Below are 22,165 nucleotides of genomic sequence, written 5' to 3' on the forward strand. Positions count from 1 at the left end.
AGGTTTCACTTCAACAGTTGTGTGTTTTTTCCCTTTCGCTTTCGTTTCTCTCCACTACTTGAAAAAAAGTCTAAATGGTTTTCCAGACGCCCACGAGTATGATTTGGTAATACTGTACGCGTCAAAAGGAGACATTAATGTGATGAAGATGGAAGAGCTACATGATGGCGTCCGCCTTAGCGGTTCTTCTGCTCCTGTCTGCATGTTTATTCACGGTAACAGTCGGTAAGTCAGCCAACCTGTTACTCAAATCTAAAGAGACACTAAACTTGCTGCGGCAGTGTAGAAATACAGAGAAAAATGGTGCTGGAGTGGACACTGCTGCAGCAGTGTGGAAGTAGAGAAGATGCTTCTGCGGGAGCGGACACTACTGTGGCAGTGTGGAAATACGGAGAAAGCTTGTGCTGGAGTGGACACTGCTGCGTCAGGGTGGAAATACGGGGAAGGCTCCTGCGGGAGCAGACACTGCTGTGGCAGTGTAGAAATACAGAGAAAAATGGTGCTGGAGTGGACACTGCTGCGGCAGTGTGGAAGTAGAGAAGATGCTCCTGCGGGAGCGGATACTGCTGCGGCAGTGTGGAAATAAAGGGAAGGCACCTGCGGGAGTGGACACTACTGCAGCAATGTAGAAATACGGGGAAAGCCTGTGCTGGAGTAGACACTGCTGTGGCAGTGTGGAAGTAGAGAAGAGGCTCCTGCGGGAGCGGATACTGCTGCGGCAGTAAGGAAGTAGAGAAAAGGCTCTTGAGGGAGCGACACTACTGCGGCAGTGTGGAAATACAGAGGAGGCTCCTGCAGGAGCAGGCACTGCTGTGGCAGTGGGGAAAAGGAGTAAAGGATCCAGCGGGAACAATCACTGTTACAGCAGGGTGGAAATACAGGGAAGGCTCCTGTGGGAGCGGACACTGCTGCGGCTGTGTGGAAATACAGGGAAACTCCTGCTGGAGTAGACACTACTGTGGCAGTGTGGAAATACAGGGAAGGCTCCTGCGGGAGCGGGCACTGCTGCGGCAGTGTAGGAGTATAGAAAAAGGCTCCTGCGGGAGCAGACACTGCAGCGGCAGACACTGCAGCGGCAGTGGGGAGGAATTTTTAAAAACAGGTACTGCTGCGGCAGTGGGGAAATCCAAAAAAGGCTCCTATGGGAGTGGGGTGCTGCTGGGGTGGTGTTCAAGGTAATGTCTATGGTGGGTCTGAAGATCGAGTGAATGGTGATAAACTGGAGTTAAAGGGATTGGCTGATGAGAATTCGGTGAGCTTCATTGATATGGAAGTGGTCAGCATGTAGGTCTTGAAGGCCTCTGGCTTCTGAATGCTTCTGACAAAATCTGAGTCCTGATGCTTCTGGCTATGGGGGGGGTGGTGGTTCCAAGGCGGGAGTATTTGGAGGGATGGGTAGGAAAAGGCAGAGGATAGAGAGAAGAAAGGGTGAGCATATGAGGGGGAGAAGGAAAGATAGCTCCCGGAACCACCTGCGGAGGCATGCTCATGCTCGGGGTGGCTCCGGGAGTGACAGCTGAAGGAGGGGGCGGGGCTGTGGAACTGTAGGCCGTGGGTGGGAGAGGGGGAAAGATGGGGCTATGGGTATGACTGTGCCGCTAGCGGAGGCATGCTCACGCTAGGGGTGGACGGTGGGGCTGCAGCCCCTGGGTAGGTAAGGAGGTTAGGAGTGGGGTAAGGAAAAACCTATGGATTGGTCTCCACCACCATCGGAGGCCTCGAGTTAGTGTCAACTATGGGAGCTGGAGGTCGGCTTGCTTCAGCTGCTGTAGATCATGGGAAGGGAGTGGAGTTTGTGATATCCTGAAGAGCCTATGTAGTCTGCGCCGCTAGCGGAGGCAATCTCCACTAACAGGCAACTGAAAAGAAAAAGAGGGTTAGAACAGAAGTAACAGGAGGAAAGATGTGCAAAGGCCTGTGTTGCAAGCGAATGCAGCTTTGCGTTTGCTTCAGCTGCTGTAGCTGTAGGCCATGGGGTTTGTGACATTCAGGAAAAAGGCTAGAAGTCTGTGTAGCCTGCACTGCTAGCAGGGGCGACCTCTTGTTCGTGTCTTCTACGGGAGCTGAAGGCTGCTGAAAAGGAAAAGAGGTTGGGGTAGTCAATGGAAATTCTGAAAGTTGAGGGCCTGCATTGCTAGCGAAGACATCTTCATGCTTGGTTCTGCTGCTGTGGCTGTTGTGACTTTTGGCGGGACATGCTGAAATGTCCGGGTAGCCTGTAGTGTTGCCAGATTTAAGCAACTAGCAACAAATTGTAAAAGTTTTTTTTTTTCTTTTCTTTTTTTCTCTTACTTTTTTTAATTAATTAATTAATTAATTAATTAATTAATTAATTATTTTGTAAATAATTATTTATGTATTTATTTATTGAATTTTTAGTTTTATGCTGTTGGTCCACTGTGATTAGCAGTGAAAGACTTTTGCCACTGTTGCTCCTCCAAGATACGGATAATTAGCGCGTTGAAGGCCTGCTGCTGCGGCCCGACGTTCGCAAGGAGCCGGATCTTGTGCGGGACAATGGTGGTGCCAAGCGAGATGAGTTCGGGGATTTGCTCGATCTGTTCGTCGCTTTGGCGGCTGGAGTGGATTTAGGAGTGAGGCTGGCTGATTTGGAGCGTGACAAATAGATCATACGGATCCGCATTGTTTACCTTCCGTGAGAATGATGCCTTGGAATTAATGAGCGTTTGCCTCGCTAAAATACTGTACACTTTCCAATCGGAGGAATTGTTGGCGTGACCGAATGAAACGAGGATGCCAGGGAAGTTGGTAGTTTCGGCAGTGGAGGCGAGGTTATCGTGTGGCTTGTTGAGCAGAGCGTTGACCGCGATGGAGCTTGAGGCTCGGCAGCGATGACTGGCAGAGGAGCAGTAATCTTGGGGCTGGCGGATTGCTGCGGAGGATCCGAAAATGGGTCTGTGATAAAACAGCAAAGGAGCGAACCGAGTGCTGCGAGATGAGAAAAAAGACGGTAGGACTGCTTTGGTTATTTGTAGGGATTCTCTCGTGCTGACTGGATAGGGAGTGTGATTACTGATGATGAATTGGCCGAGTTAATTATCTGTGCGTGCTCCTCCCGAAATTTGTTAATGTGATTGTTTGAATCTTACTGAAATGTGTGGTATATATTTTGTTAATATCTGTTTTTGTTTTTGATCTAAATCTAATTGTTGATGTAAATCTCAAACTTGAAACCTTATCTTAAAATGTGCTTTTCTAATGTTTCCGCTTTGTGTTAGTTGTTAGTAGCTTTGTCTTTTCTTTTCATGTCTCACCCACCATTTCCTACAGAGCTTGTGGTCTTTGTCACGGAAATGCAGCTTGCAAAATGCATCCCACAGATTAGTACATGTTACGCTTTGAATGGCCACTTATTATTTAAAGAACAAACACTTTAAGTAGTTGCTTTAAAAAGCTGTGTTGTTCTTGTCAACTTAAAGACAAGGCAATAGGGAAGTAGTATGATGCAAGTTCTGCATTTTAATAAATAAATAAGATTTATAGATGCAAAAGAGTGTTTCTAATGCTTGTTGTTTCATGTTTTTATCCGTCCAGCAGAACCTGTGGTTTCATTAAATTAATGAATAAAACTATAGCGGAGAAAGATCAAAAGCGTTTCTAGCTTGTTGCCGTTAATGGAATAGTAGCTGTGGTTGTGATTCTCATTGTGTTCATCACCTTCATCATCTGCTGCTGCTGCCCCTGCTGCTGTATCTATAAAATGTGTAGAAAACCCAGACGTAAGTGTTTTAGTGTGAAAGGAATAGTTTACCAAAAACTGAAAATGTACTCACACTCAGGCCATTCAAGATGTAGATGAGTTTGTTTCTTCATGGGAACAGATTTGATGAAATTTAGCTTTACTCAAATTGCTCACCAACAGTTGGATCCCGTGCAGTAAACAGGTGCAGTCAGAATGAGAGTCATAAAAACATCACAATAACCCACAAGTAATCCACACCACTCCAATTCATCAGTTAACATCGTGTGAACCAAAAAAACTGTTTGTATGAAAAAAAACCCCTAATTTTTAGGGATTATTTTGTCCAGAAGCAACAGTTTAAAGTCAAAATTATCTCAGTGATGGATTTGTTTCTTACAAACACACAACTTTTCACTTTGGTAGATGTTAATCGATTGACTGGAGTGGTGTGGATTACTTGTGGATTATTGTGATGTTTTTATCAGATGTTTGGACGCTCATTCTGACGGCACCCATTCACTACAGAGGATCCATTGGTGAGAAAAATTTCTCCAAATCTGCTCTGATGAAAAAACAAACCCATCTACAAGTAAATTTTCAGCCAATTTTATTTTATTTTTTATTTTTTTTTTTTATTCCTTTATTGGAGATTATATGTTATAGTAAAATTGAATTATAAATTGATTTCTGTCTTGTTTATCTCACAGCTGTGGTAACAACGCAAGTAACCACAGTCACGAATGTGCAAAGCATTCAGCAGCAGCAGCAGGCGGTCCAGTACCCACAATACCAACCAGTGCCGACTCAACCAGGTTACGGTGGTCAGCCAATGCAGATGGGACCATATCAGGGACAGCAATATGCACCAGGACCCCCACCTCCATATCACATAGCCAGTAAGAACACCTAGTACCAAAACCATGTAGTAGTCATTTTTTTTTTCTGTGTAAGTAACTATTTTTTCCCCTCATTTCCAGCGAGTCCTGGATATCCCACTGGTCAGAGTGCATATGATGGAGGCCAGGCCATGTACCCCATGCAACCGCCTGCCCAGCCAGGTGTTGCTTATATGCATTCAGAGACATCGAGTCAGCCGCCCTACAACCCCGCCTACATGCAGCCACCAAACACTGGTTACTAAACCACAACCGTCTATCACATCAGTCACTGCTGGATTGTGGAGGTTGATGCACTTTCGCTAGGCAGTAAGAATGTGTCTAATTCAATTACATGAGACTATTGGATGTGCTATAGTCAGGGTTTTTAGAGTTTTTATTACTTTCACTTTCTTTCAGTTTAGTTTTTGCTCTGTGACACACTGGAAAAATGGGAATTGTAAATAAAACAAAGACTGCTACAGCACATTTTTGAAGAAAATACAATTTCAGTCTTTCTGCTTTCAACAAGAATAAATACAGTATTTTTTTAAATGCAGTTTTAGTGTTTTCTACTTTCAGCATTATTCTAGTATTGTTATTTTACTTAACTGTACTGATAAGCAACAAAAAATTTATATACTAAAAAATAAAATCTTATATCTAACTTCTCGTTTTTATTTTAATTATTCTTTTTAGTTAATGTTTTTTAGTTTTGGTTTATGTAATTTTGTTACAGAGTTTTTTTTAATATATTTTTTATACAACAGTGTAATACTCACAGAAATATAAATGTATTGGTTTTTACATTTTTAATAGCAGGAACAGTGATTCTATTTATAAAATGTGTCAACAAGTTTTCCATTTTGAGTTTTTGAATAACAATAGTGTCACAAAATTTAGACAATTATGTTATGACTTTGTAGTCATAAGAATGGCTGTCAAGGTAGTAAAAATTTTTACATTTTTGATAAAGCAACCTTTGTTAAGCATTAGGAAACCACTGTTTTTGCAGTTCCCTTTCAGACTGTATTATCTTTTTCAGGAGACATGGTGCAGCTTGTTTGTTTAAAGTCTATACATTGTGTAAATGTTCAGCTGGTGTTTTTTTTTTTTTTTTATATATGTGTGTAAGATGTCTTTTTTTTGTCTTTTTTTTTTTTTAACTAGAAAAGTGGGGAGCTAAAAAGGGATTAAAGGAGAACACCAAAGATGTGAAACTGAAAGAGTTTGGACTCTTTTATGCAATGTTTGGTGAACTTGCAGCACTTGAATGTATATGGGGCCCCCTACTGGTGAAATAAAAAAAAAAAAAAAAAACAATCTCTAATGTTTGTCTTGTTACTTTTTTATTTACCCTTTATTCAACCAGGCAAGTCAGTTAAGAACAAGTTCTTATTTTCAATAACAGCCAATAAATATTTTACAATTCTGTGTACAGGTTTTTTACTCTTATTTTCATAGATTAGTAGAGATTAGAACAGAGTGGTAGAAGGGAGAAGATTTTTTTGACATAAATTTATTTGGAAAGCCAAAAGAAGACATTTTCCGATCATTTCGTTTGTCAAGCCATGTTATTTTTAATTTGCCTCAGGAAATAAAAGACGATCAAAACTTATCACAACCCTTCATTTTTGCATTTTACATTTATTTTTGGTCAGTATTACATGTAACAACCTGCGCCTGTGTCGTAAGTAGATCATCCGCACTTGATAAGCATCGGCTCTGCTTATTTGCGCTGTTTAGTATATTGCATTGGTCGAAATGTAAATGAGATGTTGCGTCTGTGTTCTTTAATTTACGTGTTGTCACCAAATCACCAGCACAAATTTGCACACCCATCGGTGCTGCTTCTGGAATTGCGCTCTCGTGCTAATTTGTAAAGTAAATCTGGCCTGTTTTGTAAATCTGGCCAGGGATAAAAAGTTTGCACGATTTATTATCTGTAATACCATTGTGTAGCCACTAGATGCCTGTATAGCCCTATGTAACAATGCCTAGTAGCAAAGAAATTTTAATCACACATTTTAATTAATTTTATTATATTTGCATTTGGATACATTAGACATTATCAATGGCTTCTGTTTTTTGTTTAATTGTTTTGTTGTTGTTGTTGTGGTTATTGTTTAAAGCATTGATTTGCAGGTATTGCATTATTATTTTAGTCAAACTTACAAAAAACTTCTAGTACCCCGAACTAAATATAAAAGCCTGATCAGTGGCATAAAAAGTAATCAGAATGCAGCTACTTCTTTCGTTACTCAGTGATTTGTGAACTTCCCCTTTAAATAACGCGACGCTCTGTCCTTTATGAGTACAGTATGACGCAGTTCCCTTTAAGTGCTATTAAAAGTGAATGAACTGATTCAGCATTTCGACACTTCCGCAAGTATGCTTTAAATTCGACAAAGCGGTTTCAATAAAGAATGGACTGATCTCGTGAATTAGCGAGTTTTACTATACCAATATTTTTAAATTGGCTGTTAAAGTTTTATCTGGGAATATTACGCGACAAACTGATCCTTTAACAATGCATTGGTGCATCTTGCAACATGATTTCTCGACTGCCACAAATACTGTCTAAACAAAATACTAATTTTGTGCACGTTTTTTACAGTACCAATATTTTAATTTGGCTTTTAAATAGAGATTTATTGCATGGCAATAAATAAAGCGTTACCTTGCCAAAGCATTGATAAAGCCCATTGATCGAACGGTGCAGTCGGGCGCTTTAAATGCAAACTTTGCATGCAACAATCAGGCAACAATTGACAGCGCTCTGATCCAGTGGCATACAAGCATCGTCAGATTGACAATAGACTAGCCCAATGATGTTAGGGGATCCAGTGGCGGAGGCAATCATATTTTAGACTGACAGTGCCACTCGTTATTTCAAGCCTGCTAAAATGTAGTGCCAGTACGTGCGCTCATTGGCGCCCCCTCAAGCTAGTGGACCGCCTAGTTCAGAATCAGAATCAGAAACAGTAATGAATCTGGCACTTATTGTTTTAAGTCTGTGACAAAAAGTTCAAGTTGTGACAAATTCAATATACTTAATGGGACAGTTCACCCAAAAATGAAAATTATGTGATCATTTACTCACCCACAAGCACAAAAGAGGACATTTTGAAGAATGATGTAACCAAGAAAGTTGACTACAGCTTTTGACTTTCATAGTATAGTTTTTTCCATACTTTGGAACAGGGGCGATTCTAGGATTTCCACTTAAGCAGTAATGGTGTCTCAGACCTTTTTGTGTTCAGACTGTTGGTTTTTGTATAGTCCAGCAGAGTTTGATGGCTGACATTATGGCCTTCAAAATTTGAATATTTTTATCTTTTGCACAAAAATATAAGTTTTGTACACCTTTAATATTTTATTTTGCATATTTATTTTACATTTTTTCCCTTGTTTTTGTAATCATGTTTATTTCATAGCACACAGGGTTTCTGCAGAAACAGCCTTTAAACTATTTTTAAGAAAAGAGTCAAAAGTATCAATTATTATATTTATGGTTTAGTGGTTTATTGGCTGGTTTAATATCAATTATAATATAACTAGAAGGGCAGATTAAAAATGCTAATTCATTCTCTGCCAGTAGGTGGCGCTTTTTCACAAATATAACGATTTCCCCGGTAATGGCAGTACACCAAGCAGCACAGCACCTCACTTTGAAACGTGCAGCGCTCATATTTATCCAATAAAATCATACCCTTTTTAATTTTAATAATCACATTATGCTATATGGCAATACTTGTCTTTTCTTCCCCACTGTATTTTTATGGCCTTAAATTTGATACAATTAAATTTAAGACTTTTTAAGAACCCGCGGAAAAAGCACTGATGACATTGAAAAAAAATAAATAAATAAATTGGACAAATAAAAGAAAAGAAAATACAGTAAACTGCTTTAAATTGTTCAGGTACATTATAGGTAGGCCTATCCTTAGAAGGAGCATTTAAGTAAGAAATTGAATAATCAAATGAAAAAACTTAAAATGCATATTATTAACCCTTTCACGCGTACGATCACACCAGTGTGATCATTCTTGGCTGGTCCCTGGAGCGTACGATCACACCGGTGTGATTCGAAAGTTCAGCGCGTCACGTGATCAGCTGCTGAATTCAAATCTGCTTTGGCGCTTTGGCTGGCGCTGAGCCAGATCGGACGCGCTGAGCGTTTGTCATATTATCGCAACTATTCCGTGTTTTCAACCATATAATGCTTATTTTAGGTTCCAGATATTTACATACACATACGTACTAGTAAAACGATGCATTTATAGTTTGCAAAATACACGCCGATGTCTATGGCAGCGGCAATAATGATCCTTACAAATGTTATCTGACGACATGCTTTATTGATATCATATACACATTGTGTAGGTAACTATAAAGTTTACTCCGCTCTTCTCCAAGCTCATCAGAGACTTACTTTAATGTTTTTCGGGAGGAGAGGATGAATTTGCGTTTTGCACATGCAATTACTTTCTCAGATGTTTACGTTCGATTGAGACAAAACCAACTGTGTATATGTAAACCATGGATGTTTTGACAGTTTAAACAAAATAGACGCTAAAAAGCGTGTAGTTTAGTAGTTCCCCCTGGAACATGCGTGCTCGTAAAAACGTATATCAAAAAGTTTCAACTGGCAAGGGACACAGTCACTCTTACACAGTTTGAAAGTGGTTGAAATGAAAATAAACGAGTGTACAATGTGAGCGAATAATTTGTAGCGATCTGCGAGGAAAAGCAGTCATTACGAACAGCTGATTTGTACGGGAACATCTAGTGACCAAACTACATCGGAATTCGCGAACGGAGAAATCAAGTGAGCCCGGGTCGATTTGTGTTCACAATGCACGTTTTTAGCGAACCGTACTTAGACCACCTCACGAGATGGTCTCGGTTCGGTTCGCTTCTGAGGAGTCTGAGATCGTTTGGAGTGTTCACATATGGGCCAAAAATCACGCGAACCGTGCTCGACCCCCTGAAAATGACCAAGTGTGAAAACACCCTTAGGCTACAGTACATGGGGAACTGATTGCTCCCCCATGATATTTTGTAAACTCTGTTTAAACTGTACAGCTCCAGATATTACAACAATCTATCGATAAACACACACCTTGTCCTCTGGTTTTCGCTCTGAGTCACCGCGGTCTGCTGATTGAAGAACGGGTCTGCCACGATTTTCATATGAAATTTAAAGGGGACTGAGGCGATTATGAATTTGTGTACAGTTTCTGGAGCTAATCGCTAAATTTTAGGGGGGCTGAGCGACACCCATGCTTCAATGGCATGGCAAAGTCAATAGCTACCGCCCAGCTAACAATCTGCGTAAAAATTAAATATTAAATAATATCTAAATATTAATACATTTACTGAACTTATTAAAAATAATAAAATCTTTAATTACTGAACAACTAAATAAAGTTGTTTGCTGGTTTTCGTTTTCCAGCAGGTCAGTTTCTTGCTCCCTTCAGCCAGGCTGCATATGACGGTCAGATCATGTACCCTCTACAACCACTGGTTCAACCAGTGCTTCCCACAGACTACACCTCACCTCAACCCCCTACAACCCCACTTACGTGGAATCACCAAAGACCAGTTAACCACCCAAAAAAGGGTTGTGGAGAATTTCGCATTTCGACGCTTCTTTGCCTTTGAGAATGGCGCAACTAGGCTAAACTTCAATTTTTATACAGTCATGACCCACTGTTTTTTTCACTTTCTGAACACAAAAGGAAAACTTGTGAAGAATGTTATTCGAATCTTCAAAAAATTACATAATTTTCATATTCGGGTCAGTTGCAATTTCCCTCATCATCCATAACTGATCTACTGATAATTCTGTGTACTGACACACGTGGTTTCTACTGAAATGTGTGGCATATTTTGTTAATATCTATTTTTGTTTTTGATCTTTATCTAATTGTTGATGTAAACCTCAAACTTGAAAGTCTATCTTGAAATTTACTTTTCTAATGTTTCCGCTTTGTGTCCCACAGAGGTTGTGCTCTTTTTCAAGGAAATGTTGCTTGCAAAATGCATCCCACAGATTGGCACATTCATTCAACAGTTGATAGTAGTGATGTGCAAAATAAGCTTCGTGAAGCACTGACACTTTAAAGACTGGCAAGAGGGAAAAGATTCAAAGCTTCATTGTGTCTTAAACAGCAACATCTATGGTTAGTAAAAATAGCATGACCAATGGCAAAAGCATGTGAAAGAAATTTCACCCCCATGAGGTCTTGAAACATTCACCACACATTTCACAGATTGACTCAAGTTACATTCATTCAACAGTTGATAGTAGTGATGGGCAAATGCCTGTGAAGCACTGTTTGGGAAAAGATTTTCCAGTGTCTCTTAAAAATTCATTTACTGGTTAAAAAAATAAAGCATTAAATGCATGCACTGTAAAAAATATCTAAATGATGTAAAAAAACTGTAAAAATGTACACATAAAAACCTGCAAATGGTTAAGGGTAAAAAAAATTTACAGTGATTTTTTTGCTATTAACTTGTATAACGGGGTTCCCATTTAAAAATATAAATAAATAAGATTGATCTTTTTTGTTGAAATAACACTCACAAAGTGAATCTTATCAGTTTTGACTGGACAGAAAGTGCAGCTTCGTTTAACACTGGTTTCGTGATTTCTATGTTAACAACACAAGCATCGAGGCTTCATCTGACACATCCCTTAACACAAGCTCCAATGCCTCGGTTTAAATCACTCAACTCACATCCCTAGTTAACAGTCGTTCAAGATTTTGTGATCCAAACTTGCTAACGATGTGGGGAGCACAGCTCTGAACAGTACATGTTGTCCCTGAGTACCGTAACGACATCTCTCATAAAGGTTTGCAACTTTACAAAGCAAACAATGATTCGAAAAACACTCGGACACACGTGGATACAAACAAATGTTTTCCATTTTTTAGTGGCAAAGTTTGCAATTAGGGGCCTGGTTTGAATCCTGCTTTAATATTGTAGGCTATATTTTTTATAATCCAAGCACAAAGCAGGCTAACCAGTGTGTTTTCATTAAACCAGTGTGGTTTCATCAAATTAATGAATAATAGCTATATCATTTTAATATATTGGTGCAAAATCGAATCCACGTCAGATGGGTGGGTTGCATAAGTTACAAATTTATTCAGATGTTTTCAGAAATGCAAATGAGTAACAAAAATAAATATGATGGCATACTGTGGTTTGACACCTCTGAGGCTGGACATCCATTTCTTAAATCAATTCAGATGAGGGTGCCGTGAGATCTTGACACTTGACGCATCATTTAGTACTTTTTGTTCCATAAACATGTATATATGTGTGTGAGAGCTAAGTTAGAAACTGTGACAGCATATGTACCTGTTAAAATCATAGAATGACTAAGTACATTATTAATAATTATTAATTAATAATAATGTAAAGAATAATTCATGAAATATTTCATAATCAATTCACAATGCATAAATTTTTATATGAATATAGGGCTGGGCGATATGTTCAAAAAATTATCACGATATTTTTTTTCATATCAGTCGATATCGATAATTATCACGATAAATGTCAAATCTTTATTTCTTTCAAGTTTAAAGTCAATTTTTTGCTCCAAAGTGATAGTTGTAGAAACTAGACCATTAATTTTCCTTAACAAAATAAATATCTAAATAGAAAAATTAATTTCTGCATGTTCTAATGAGTTATATTGTTTCAAATCAAGAAACAGGTTTGGGTTGTCTGATAATGATAATAATAATGATAATAATAATAATATCACTTTTCTGTCTTTTAGAAAGGAACATCTGATAGTAGCTTGAGGATGCAGAAGTCAATTTTTGTTCAGTATCAATCAGTAACATCTGTAAAAAAATGTAGCAATCTTAGTTTTGTATGGTTAAATTTATTCTGACCGTTTTTTTTTATTTTTTTTAAATTAAGCATTGGCAGGCCCGGTTCCAGAACCAAATCACTGCGGGTGCTTCTGAAAATTGTGAGGGTGCTCACAAAAAATATGCATGGAACTGTATGAAAACGGTACCACCAAATAGGACTGAGTAATATAAATCGTCTACACTAGTATCGTAATTGTAGTTTCAACAAATGCCATCTAACATCAAGAATACACTGTGAAGGTTATTACTGCATGCTCATCTAGGAGCAGTTCACATGTCGCGCCTAAAAACGCGTTCTTTCCAAAGCGCTAAGTTACGCTCCCATGGCGTCTGTCGTTACTAGGCAACCATGGCCTACGCTCTCCATGAAGACAAGTTAGTTTCAGCAAATGATAAATGGCTTTCTAGCACTGCCCTGCTACAAAATGTATTTTAAAATGTCTATCCCTGTACAGCTATGATCAGCTGTTTCACCGTCTTGGCTGAGTTTTCAATGTTGTTTCTATAAAGGATGAAGCTGATTGGTTGGTTCATGTCACATGATCCGAGGTGCGCTTTTAACAATTCAGCTTGTGTATTTACAGTATTTTTTACAGAATTTGCAGCGTTAAAACTAGTACACGTTTAACATGATAGCAAGCAAGATATGGAATAAAAAAATGTCCCATTCCATGTATTAATTTTTGTCTAGTCTGCGTGTTCATTAATTTAAAAATTAATACGCTATTAATAATTTTATCTGAGGGTGCTTTTGCTTTTGTTTGGGGGTGCTTAGCACCCTCAAGCACCCCCCGTAGAACCGGGCCTGAGCATTGGTCTCCCATAGTAGCAAGCATACATTTTAAATCATGATAAACACTGTTAAAACCACACATAATGGTACCTCAATACCATGGTAAAAATATAACTACATGGTTTTAGGTTTTATAGGTAGCCTATTTGTATGAAAAACGGTAGTCTAAAAACATTCAGTATAAATGCACACATGCTATAGCTTAATCACAAATACATACATACTATAATTATATACCATTACTCATGTAATAAAATTCAATGTGAATATCTCACATTGCTGCCACAATACCATGGTGCAGTGAGTGTTACTACAGTAAATCCATGGTAAATGATGGCGATGTGTAGATTGAAAAGCCTTCTAACTGTCTCGTTGCACACAGCTTTAAACTAGTTTGAATCACAGAGTCATTTGTGTTCATCGCTGAATTCAAGTGTTTCACACTGGATCTCACAACGCTGTTTAGTGCTCGCGTACGGAGCCGTTCACATATCGCGTCTTTTGCGCGCTCAAGTTCGTTATTTTAAATGTAGACGCGGCAGCCGCGCTCATAACGGAAGCGACGCGCACGCGGTGCGACGCGCTCGGTTTTTTCAGAGATGAAAACATCTTAACTTTTCAGAATGCCGCAAGCGCACCACGGGTCATTTGACAATAACCAACCAATTAGCTTCATCCTTTCCCGTAACAACATTGAAAGCTCAGCCAAGATGGAGAAACAGCTGATCACAGCTGTACAGGGATAGCCATCTTTAAATAAATTTAGTAGCAGAGCTACAGCAAGCGATTTTTAGTGCTGGAAAACCGTTTGCGCGATATGTGAACGGCCCCTAACGGAAGCGACGCGGTCGCGACGCTCATGCGGTGCGACGCAATTGCTTTTTCCCAGGCGCATCCGCGCCGCATAGAGATAATAAATGCATCTCGTGTAGTGAGATAACGCAGCGCGGCAGTTTGAACTTTGGTCCAAGCGGATAAACGGTCCGTGTGGCGCGATTCAAATTCATATGAATATGTAAAAAAGTGTAGACAAGCTAGATGTAAGTGTTTTAATGTTAAAGGAAATGTTTACCAATGACTGAAAATTGACTCATCGTCAGACCATTCAAGTTGTAGATGCATTTGTTTCTTCATGGGAACAAATTTGATTAAATTTAGCTTTACTCAGATTGCCCACTAACGGACAGATCCCCTGCATTTATAAAAAAAACACTCCAATTCATCAGTAACAGCTGTGTTTGTAACAAACAAATCTATGGTTATTAGGGATTATTTTGTCCAGAAGCAAAAGTTTAATGTCAAAATCATCTCAATGATGGATTTGTTTCTTACAAACGCACAGCTTTTCACTTGGCTAGACGTTAACTGATTGATTGGAGTGGTGTGGATTACTTGTGGGTTATTGTGATGTTTTTATCAGCTGTTTGGACACTCATTCTGACGGCACCCATTCACTGCAGAGGATCCATTGGTGAACAAGTCATGTAATGTAAAATTTCTCCAAATCTGCTCTGATAAATAAACTAACCCATCTACAAGTAAATGTTCAGCTGATTTTAATTTTAACAGTACCATTATTGGAGATTATATGTTATTTAGGAGGTAATAAAATGTAATTATAAATTGATTTCTGTCTTGTTTATCTCACAGCTGTGGTAGGTATCCTGGATATCCCACTAGTCAGAGTGCATATGACGGAGACCAGGCCATGTACCCCATGCAACCGCCTGCCCAGCCAGGTGTAGCTTATATGCATTCAGAGACATCGAGTCAGCCGGCCTACAACCCTACTTACGTGCAGCCACCAAACACCAATTACTATACCGCAACCATCTATCAAATCCGTCACTAAACAGTCATCAAACAAAAATAAATATGACGAAATACTGTGGTTTGACACCTCTGGGGGCTGGACATGCATTTCCTAAATAAATTTAGATGAGGGTGTCATGAGATCTTGACACTTATGCATCATTTAATACTTTTTGTTCCATAAACAATTATTTCTATATAATATTTTTAAATGCAGTTTTAGTTTTAGTGTTTTTTACTTTCTGTATTATTCTAGAATTGTTATTTTAGAACTGAACTGTACTAATACATAACATAAAAAAAAAAAAAAAAAAAATAAAAAGTGCTCCATCTGAAAACACCTGCTGGAGATTTACTACTGATTACACAACCGGCTGCACTGAAAAAAAAATGCGCATGACAATCGCCTTCGATTAATCTTGCAGCCCTACAAACGATTACTATATTCTGCACTTGTTGTTGCTGAGGATGCACCGCAGAGAACGGAGTGGCAGAAAGGAGAGGATTTTTTTTCCACACACATGAATTTATTTGGAATGCCAAAAAAAAAACACACCACATTTTCTGTCGATGCCAATAGCCTCGTGGTTAGTGTGCTGACATATGGCATCGTTGTGCTGCGGATGTCCCGAGTTTGAATCCTGGCTTGTGGACCTTTCCTGATCCCACTCCCTCCTCTCCCTCCCACTTTGCTTCCTGTCTTACCTACACTCTCCTATCTAAATAAAGGCATAAAAAAAAAAACATTTTCCGAACATATATTTTTAACTTGCCTGAGGAAATAAAAGACGACTCCGAACCATCAACTAGGAGAAGTTATGCAATGCCAGGTCTATCAAAAAAAAAAAAAAAAAAAAAATTTCAGTAAATCACCTGCAGAAATTTCCACACCCATCGGTGCTCTTCTGGAATTGCGCCCTCGTGCTAATTTGTAAAGTAAATCTGGCACTTACTGTTTGTGACAAAATGTTGTGACAAATTTAATACACTTAATGTGATAGTTCACCCAGAAATGAAACTTCTGTGATCATTTACTTACCCACAAGCACAAAAGATGACATTTTGAAGAATGATGTAACCAAGAATGTTGACCGTAGCTTTTGACTTCCATAGTATAGTTTTTTCCACAATATGGAAGTCAATGGCTACCGCACAGCTTACAATTTTTGGTTACCAGAATGTTAGTTTTTGGTTAGCCAAGAAAGTTGTCTTAACCTACCCAGAATGTTAGTTTTTGGTTTGTAGAACGTTCCCGGAATGTTAGTTTTTTTTTTTTTAGAATATTATTCTAATAATGTTTCCAGAACATTAGTTTTTGGTTTCCAGAACTGTATTTTGTTAAGGGTTGTTTTTGGTTAGCCAGGAACGTTTCTGAACAGAAATAGAATGTTAGTTTTTGTTTTTATAACGTCAATTTAACATTATTTTAACTTTCCCTTAACATTATTATAACGTTTCCCTAACCTCTTTGCTCCAGCATGATCACTCCCCAGTACATTAGTAATTATCCAGCAAAATCACAACCTAGTATAGAATAAGTGATCTGTATGGATGCCTGATCAGTATTATAAAAAACATATCTTGTTTTTTATCTATTGTTTCATTAATAAAAATAATCTGAGCACATTAACCATCAAAAGAAAAAGGGGGGAAAGGAGGTGAGTTTGGCCAAGTATGGTGACCCAGTGTTGGTGCCTGCCTGTATTCTAGTAGTTTATACTTGCTTTGTGAACTTGATTTTTCATTTACTACAGTCTACGTTTGTTTGTTTCTCTTCAATTTAACCAAATTTGCTTTTATTGTATGGCCTTTTGTTTTATGGTCAATAAACACCATCTTTATTTAATGGTCAAAAGTTATTGTATCATTTCTATGTGTGAAAACAATCCTTTGTTTTCAACAACTTATAATTTTCTTAAATTTCAAGGTCACTGCTAAATCCTATTTGAAGTTATCCTCACAGGAGTAGAAAGGAGGTTTTTAAGCATATTTCATTAATTAATTGTGTTCTAAAACACAGTATAGAAAAACTTGGGATGAGATAAATGAGATATTTGAAAAAGATCACCTGGTGTTAATTTCCTTTATTATATCCTTTATTATATGACAAACCCAACCTGATGACAAAAACGTACATGTGGGAATGTTTTCACAAAACACGAAATACCAATGGCCATCCTGCAGATACATCAGGCCCAGGTTGAAACAGCTGCACGAGGGTAGGCCTGACAGAGGGTTAATGCAGGAGCTGCGCACAGTGACCGAAGGGTGACTAAGGTCACGGTGCTGTCCCTTGGTCTGGTGATGTCTACCATGGGAGTCCAGGAAGCAGATGGAGACTATAAAACACATCCTGCCCCAGCATGAATCCACCATGCCGCCTGTGGCCAGGCCTTCGTTTGCTCTTCACCAAGGGCACCCCCCTGCGGCCTCTACACCCGTGCCTCCCCCGCCACCACCAAAGGAGCCATAGGAGAGTTGGCCATAGGAGAGCGGCACTTCTCCTCAGGCGTTGGCTACAAAGAACATCCGCAAGTCTGCAAAATGACCCTGAGACAGGCGACAAAAAGAGATGGGTGGGATTGCTCTTTTTTCTGACATCTGCGCCCTCAGCATTCGCCACCCCCGGGAACAAAAGGTAAGTGCTGTTCGTCACGTTGGTTGATCCGGACGGTTCGACTCGGCTACGCGATTCAGTTTGCAAGGTGTCTGCCCAGGCACAGGGGCGTCCTGTTCACATGGCCCTGTCTCCCCACGTCTTTACCAAACTCGCACCGCTCTGGGAGCAGGGCATCCACATCCTCAACTATCTCGACGACTGGCTGATAATAGCTCACTCGCGAGATCTGTTGTGCAAGCCATCTGGGGCTTCGGGTCACCTGGGAAAAAAGCAAACTCTACCTTGTGCCGAGCATCTCTTTTCTTGGTATGGAGTTGGATTTGGTCAACATGGCAGCGTGCCTCACGGAGGACTGCATGCTGTCAGTGCTCAGCTGCCGGAACCTTTTCAGGCACAAGACTAAAAATTTTCCTCTAAAAATGTTTCAGAGCCTCCTGGGGCATATGGCAGCGGCAGCCGCAGTTACACCGCTTGGCTTGCTTCATATGAGACCACTCCATCACTGGCTCCACGGCTGGATCCCAAGATGGGCATGGCACCGTTGCACGTTCCGGGTCGGCGTAACCCCGGAATGTCACCAATTTTTCAGCTTTTGGTCAGACCTGCATTCCTACGGGGCAGGAATGCCCCTTGGCCAGATGTCTATTATCAACACAAATGCCTCTGAGACGGGCTGGGTTGCTGTATGCAACGGGCAGGATCTGGACAGGACCTTGACTGCAGTGGCACATCAATTGCCTCGAGCTGCTGGCAGTGTTTCTCTTCGCCGGTTTCAACCGATGCTGCAGGGGAAACACGTGCTAGTCCGGACGGACAACAGAGCGATGGTCACTTACATAAATCGCCAAGGCGGATTGTGTTCCTGTCACATGTCGCAACTTGCCTGCCATCTCCTCCTTTGGAGTCAGACGTGGCTCAAATCACTGCGTGCCGTTCATATTCCAAGAGAGCTGAATCGTGCTGCCTATGCGCTCTCATGACACCTCATCCTCCTTGGAGAATGGAGACTCTATCCCCAGGTGGTCTAGCTCATTTGGAGTCGATTTGGGAAAGCTCAGGTAGACCTGTTTGCTTCTCTGGAATCCTCCCACTGCCAGCTGTTTTACTCCCTGAACGAGACTCCCCTCGGCACAGACACGCTGGCACACAGCTGGCCCGGGGGACTGATCAAGTAAGTGAGCCTTCCCCCCAGTGAGCATCCTTGCACAGACCCTGTGCAAGATCAGTGAGGATGGGGAGCAGGTCGTGTTGGTTGCGCCCTACTGGCCCACCCGGACCTGGTTTGTGGACCTCATGCTCCTCAGCCCCTCCCTAGAAGATTCCCCTGAAGAATTTATAGAACTTCCACGTGTGGCTTCTGCACAGGATGCGGCAGACCTCACCGGCTGTACTTTTTTTTTTTTTTTTAAAGTACAGTCAGCTAAAAAACATTTTGAAAAAAACATGCTATTTTATTTCCCCACAATTCAGAAAAAAACCCTTTAAATTTAATGGAACAGTACTCAGAATACAACAAGAATACAAATATAAGAAGCTAGCCTACTATAACAAGCCAAAACGAATTAATTTAAAATTTAAAATGTTGTACATTCCAAAATGCCCGCTCGCTCCCGCCATCTGCCCCTTTCCTGGACTTTGATTTATTTTTGAAATTGGACTGCGAAAATAAAACGAATCTATCCTTCAGGCGCAGAAAGGGGAAAAAATGACGATGTAAAGAGACAAGCACAAGGTAATTTTTAAAAACAATTTTTAGGTGGTAACGCCATTAACATTAAAGACCTAAGCTGATCTTATTGACAATAGGTATACGTATTAACTATTAAATATGAAATATTTAATATCTTTAAATTGCCTGGTTTTACAGAGTAGGCTTAAGCTATAGTCCCAATCTAAAATGCATTATTGAGCTGCTTTAACTGAAAGCATCTTGCACTTGGATCTTATCTGAATTCCTCAGCATGTCCAATAGCTCAGAAAAACTTGATGATGTAACAGAAACTACTGACTCTCTCTTTTCCAGGACTCTAGATACGGTCGCTCCTCTGCGCCTAAGGAAGATTAAGGAAAATAGTCCGACCCCGTGGTATAACGAGCACACTCGCGCCCTAAAGAGAGCAGCCCGGAAAATGGAGCGCAGCTGGAGGAAAACAAAATTAGAGGTTTTTCGTACTGCTTGGCGGGAATGTACCCTATCGTACAGAAAGGCGTTAAAATCGGCCAGATCTGACTACTTTTCGACTCTTTTAGAAGAAAACAAACATAACCCTAGGTATTTATTCAATACAGTGGCTAAGTTAACAAAAAATAAAGAACCAACAGGCACTGACTATGCCCATCAGCATAGCAGTAATGACTTTATGAACTACTTTACTTCTAAGATCGATACAATTAGAGACAAAATTGTCACTATGCAGCCGTCAATTACAGTGTCGCATCAGATAGTGCGCTATAGATCTCCTGGGGAACAATTCAACTCATTCTCTACTATAGGTCAGGATGAATTGTATAAACTTGTTAAAGCATCTAAACCAACAACTTGTATGCTAGACCCTATTCCATCTAGGCTACTAAAAGAGATGCTTCCAGATCTCATAGATCCTCTGCTAAATATTATTAATTCATCACTGTCATTAGGATATGTCCCCAAAACCTTCAAACTGGCTGCTATTAAGCCTCTAATTAAAAAACCACAACTTGACCCCAACGAATTAACTAATTACAGACCTATCTCGAATCTCCCATTTCTGTCAAAGATATTAGAAAAGGTTGTATCCTCACAGTTATCTTCCTTCCTACAGAAATATGATATCTGTGAGGATTTTCAGTCAGGTTTTAGACCGTACCATAGTACTGAGACTGCTCTTATTAGAGTTACAAATGATCTACTCTTGTCATCCGATCGTGGTTGTATCTCTCTGTTAGTGCTACTGGATCTTAGTGCTGCGTTTGATACTGTTGACCACAACATTCTCTTGAATAGACTTGAGAATTATGTTGGCATTAGTGGTAGTGCATTGGCATGGTTCAAATCGTATCTATCTGACCGCCATCAATTCGTGGCAGTAAATGATGAGGTATCATATCGATCTCAAGTGCAGTATGGAGTACCACAAGGCTCAGTGCTAGGGCCGTTACTCTTTACGCTTTACATGTTACCCTTGGGTGATATCATCAGGAAATATGGTGTTAGCTTTCACTGCTATGCTGATGATACCCAGCTCTATATTTCTTCGCGGCCTGGCGAAACGTACCAATTTGAAAAACTAATGGATTGTGTAGTTGAGTTAAAAAATTGGATGACAAGTAATTTCTTACTGCTAAATTCTGAAAAAACAGAGGTGTTAGTTATTGGGCCTAAAACCTCAGCGTGTAATAACCTAAAACACTGTCTAATACTTGATGGCTGTTCTGTCAATTCTTCGTCATCAGTTAGGAACCTAGGTGTGCTATTTGATGGTAATCTTTCCTTTGAAAACCACATCTCTAGTATTTGCAAAACTGCATTTTTCCATCTCAAAAATATATCTAAACTACGACCTATGCTATCAATGTCAAATGCTGAAACATTAATTCATGCGTTTATGACCTCACGGTTAGATTATTGTAATGCTTTATTGGGTGGTTGTTCTGCTCGCTTAATAAACAAACTCCAGCTGGTCCAAAATGCAGCAGCTAGAGTTCTTACTAGAACCAAAAAGTATGATCATATTAGCCCGGTTCTGTCTACACTGCACTGGCTCCCTATTAAACATCGTATAGATTTTAAAATCTTGCTAATTACTTATAAAGCCCTGAATGGTTTAGCTCCCCAGTACCTGAGCGAGCTCCTATCACATTATAGTCCCTCACGTCCGCTGCGTTCTCAAAACTCTGGCAATTTGATAATACCGAGAATATCAAAATCATATTTATTTAACGCCCAAACTCTGGAACAATCTACCCTACAATGTTCGGGACGCAGACACACTCTGTCAGTTTAAATCTAGATTAAAGACCCATCTCTTTAACCTTGCTTACACATAACAAATCCACATTCTTATAATTCAAATCCGTTAAAGGATTGTTAGGCTGCACTAATTAGGTCAACCGGAACTGGAAACACTTCCCATAACACCCGATGTACTCTGTGCATTGTCAGAAGAATGGCATCTACGCTAATATTAGTCTGTTTCTCTCTTATTCCGAGGTCACATTAACCACCAGATCCAGTCCGTATCCAGATCAGATGGCCACTGCAGTCCCCCGGATCCAGTCCGAACCCAGCCCAGACGGTGGATCAGCACCTAGAGATGACCTCTACAGCCCTGAATGTCAGCGGAGTCCACATCAACTAGATGAGCCCCAGAGACGGATCCACATTAAAGACCACATCACCTAGACGGCTGTCGGCACAAGACCACGGGAACTTTGGCCAGAGGAGAACTGGCCCCCCGACTGAGCCTGTTTTCTCCCAAG

At 40.1% G+C, this 22,165-nt stretch overlaps 1 protein-coding gene across 1 annotated transcript; it reads left to right on the forward strand.

The window, feature by feature from the left end:
• Positions 1–3,633: 3,633 nt before the first annotated feature.
• Positions 3,634–5,742, forward strand: LOC127153181 (protein shisa-5-like). The gene is made up of 3 exons (XM_051094137.1): positions 3,634–3,740; positions 4,411–4,599; positions 4,681–5,742. The coding sequence occupies exons 1-3, from the start codon at positions 3,722–3,724 to the stop codon at positions 4,842–4,844; spliced, it is 372 nt and encodes a 123-aa protein (XP_050950094.1). The 5' UTR covers positions 3,634–3,721; the 3' UTR covers positions 4,845–5,742.
• Positions 5,743–22,165: the final 16,423 nt, after the last annotated feature.

This window comes from Labeo rohita, chromosome 22, assembly GCF_022985175.1.
Source record: "Labeo rohita strain BAU-BD-2019 chromosome 22, IGBB_LRoh.1.0, whole genome shotgun sequence".
NCBI lineage: Eukaryota > Metazoa > Chordata > Actinopteri > Cypriniformes > Cyprinidae > Labeo > Labeo rohita.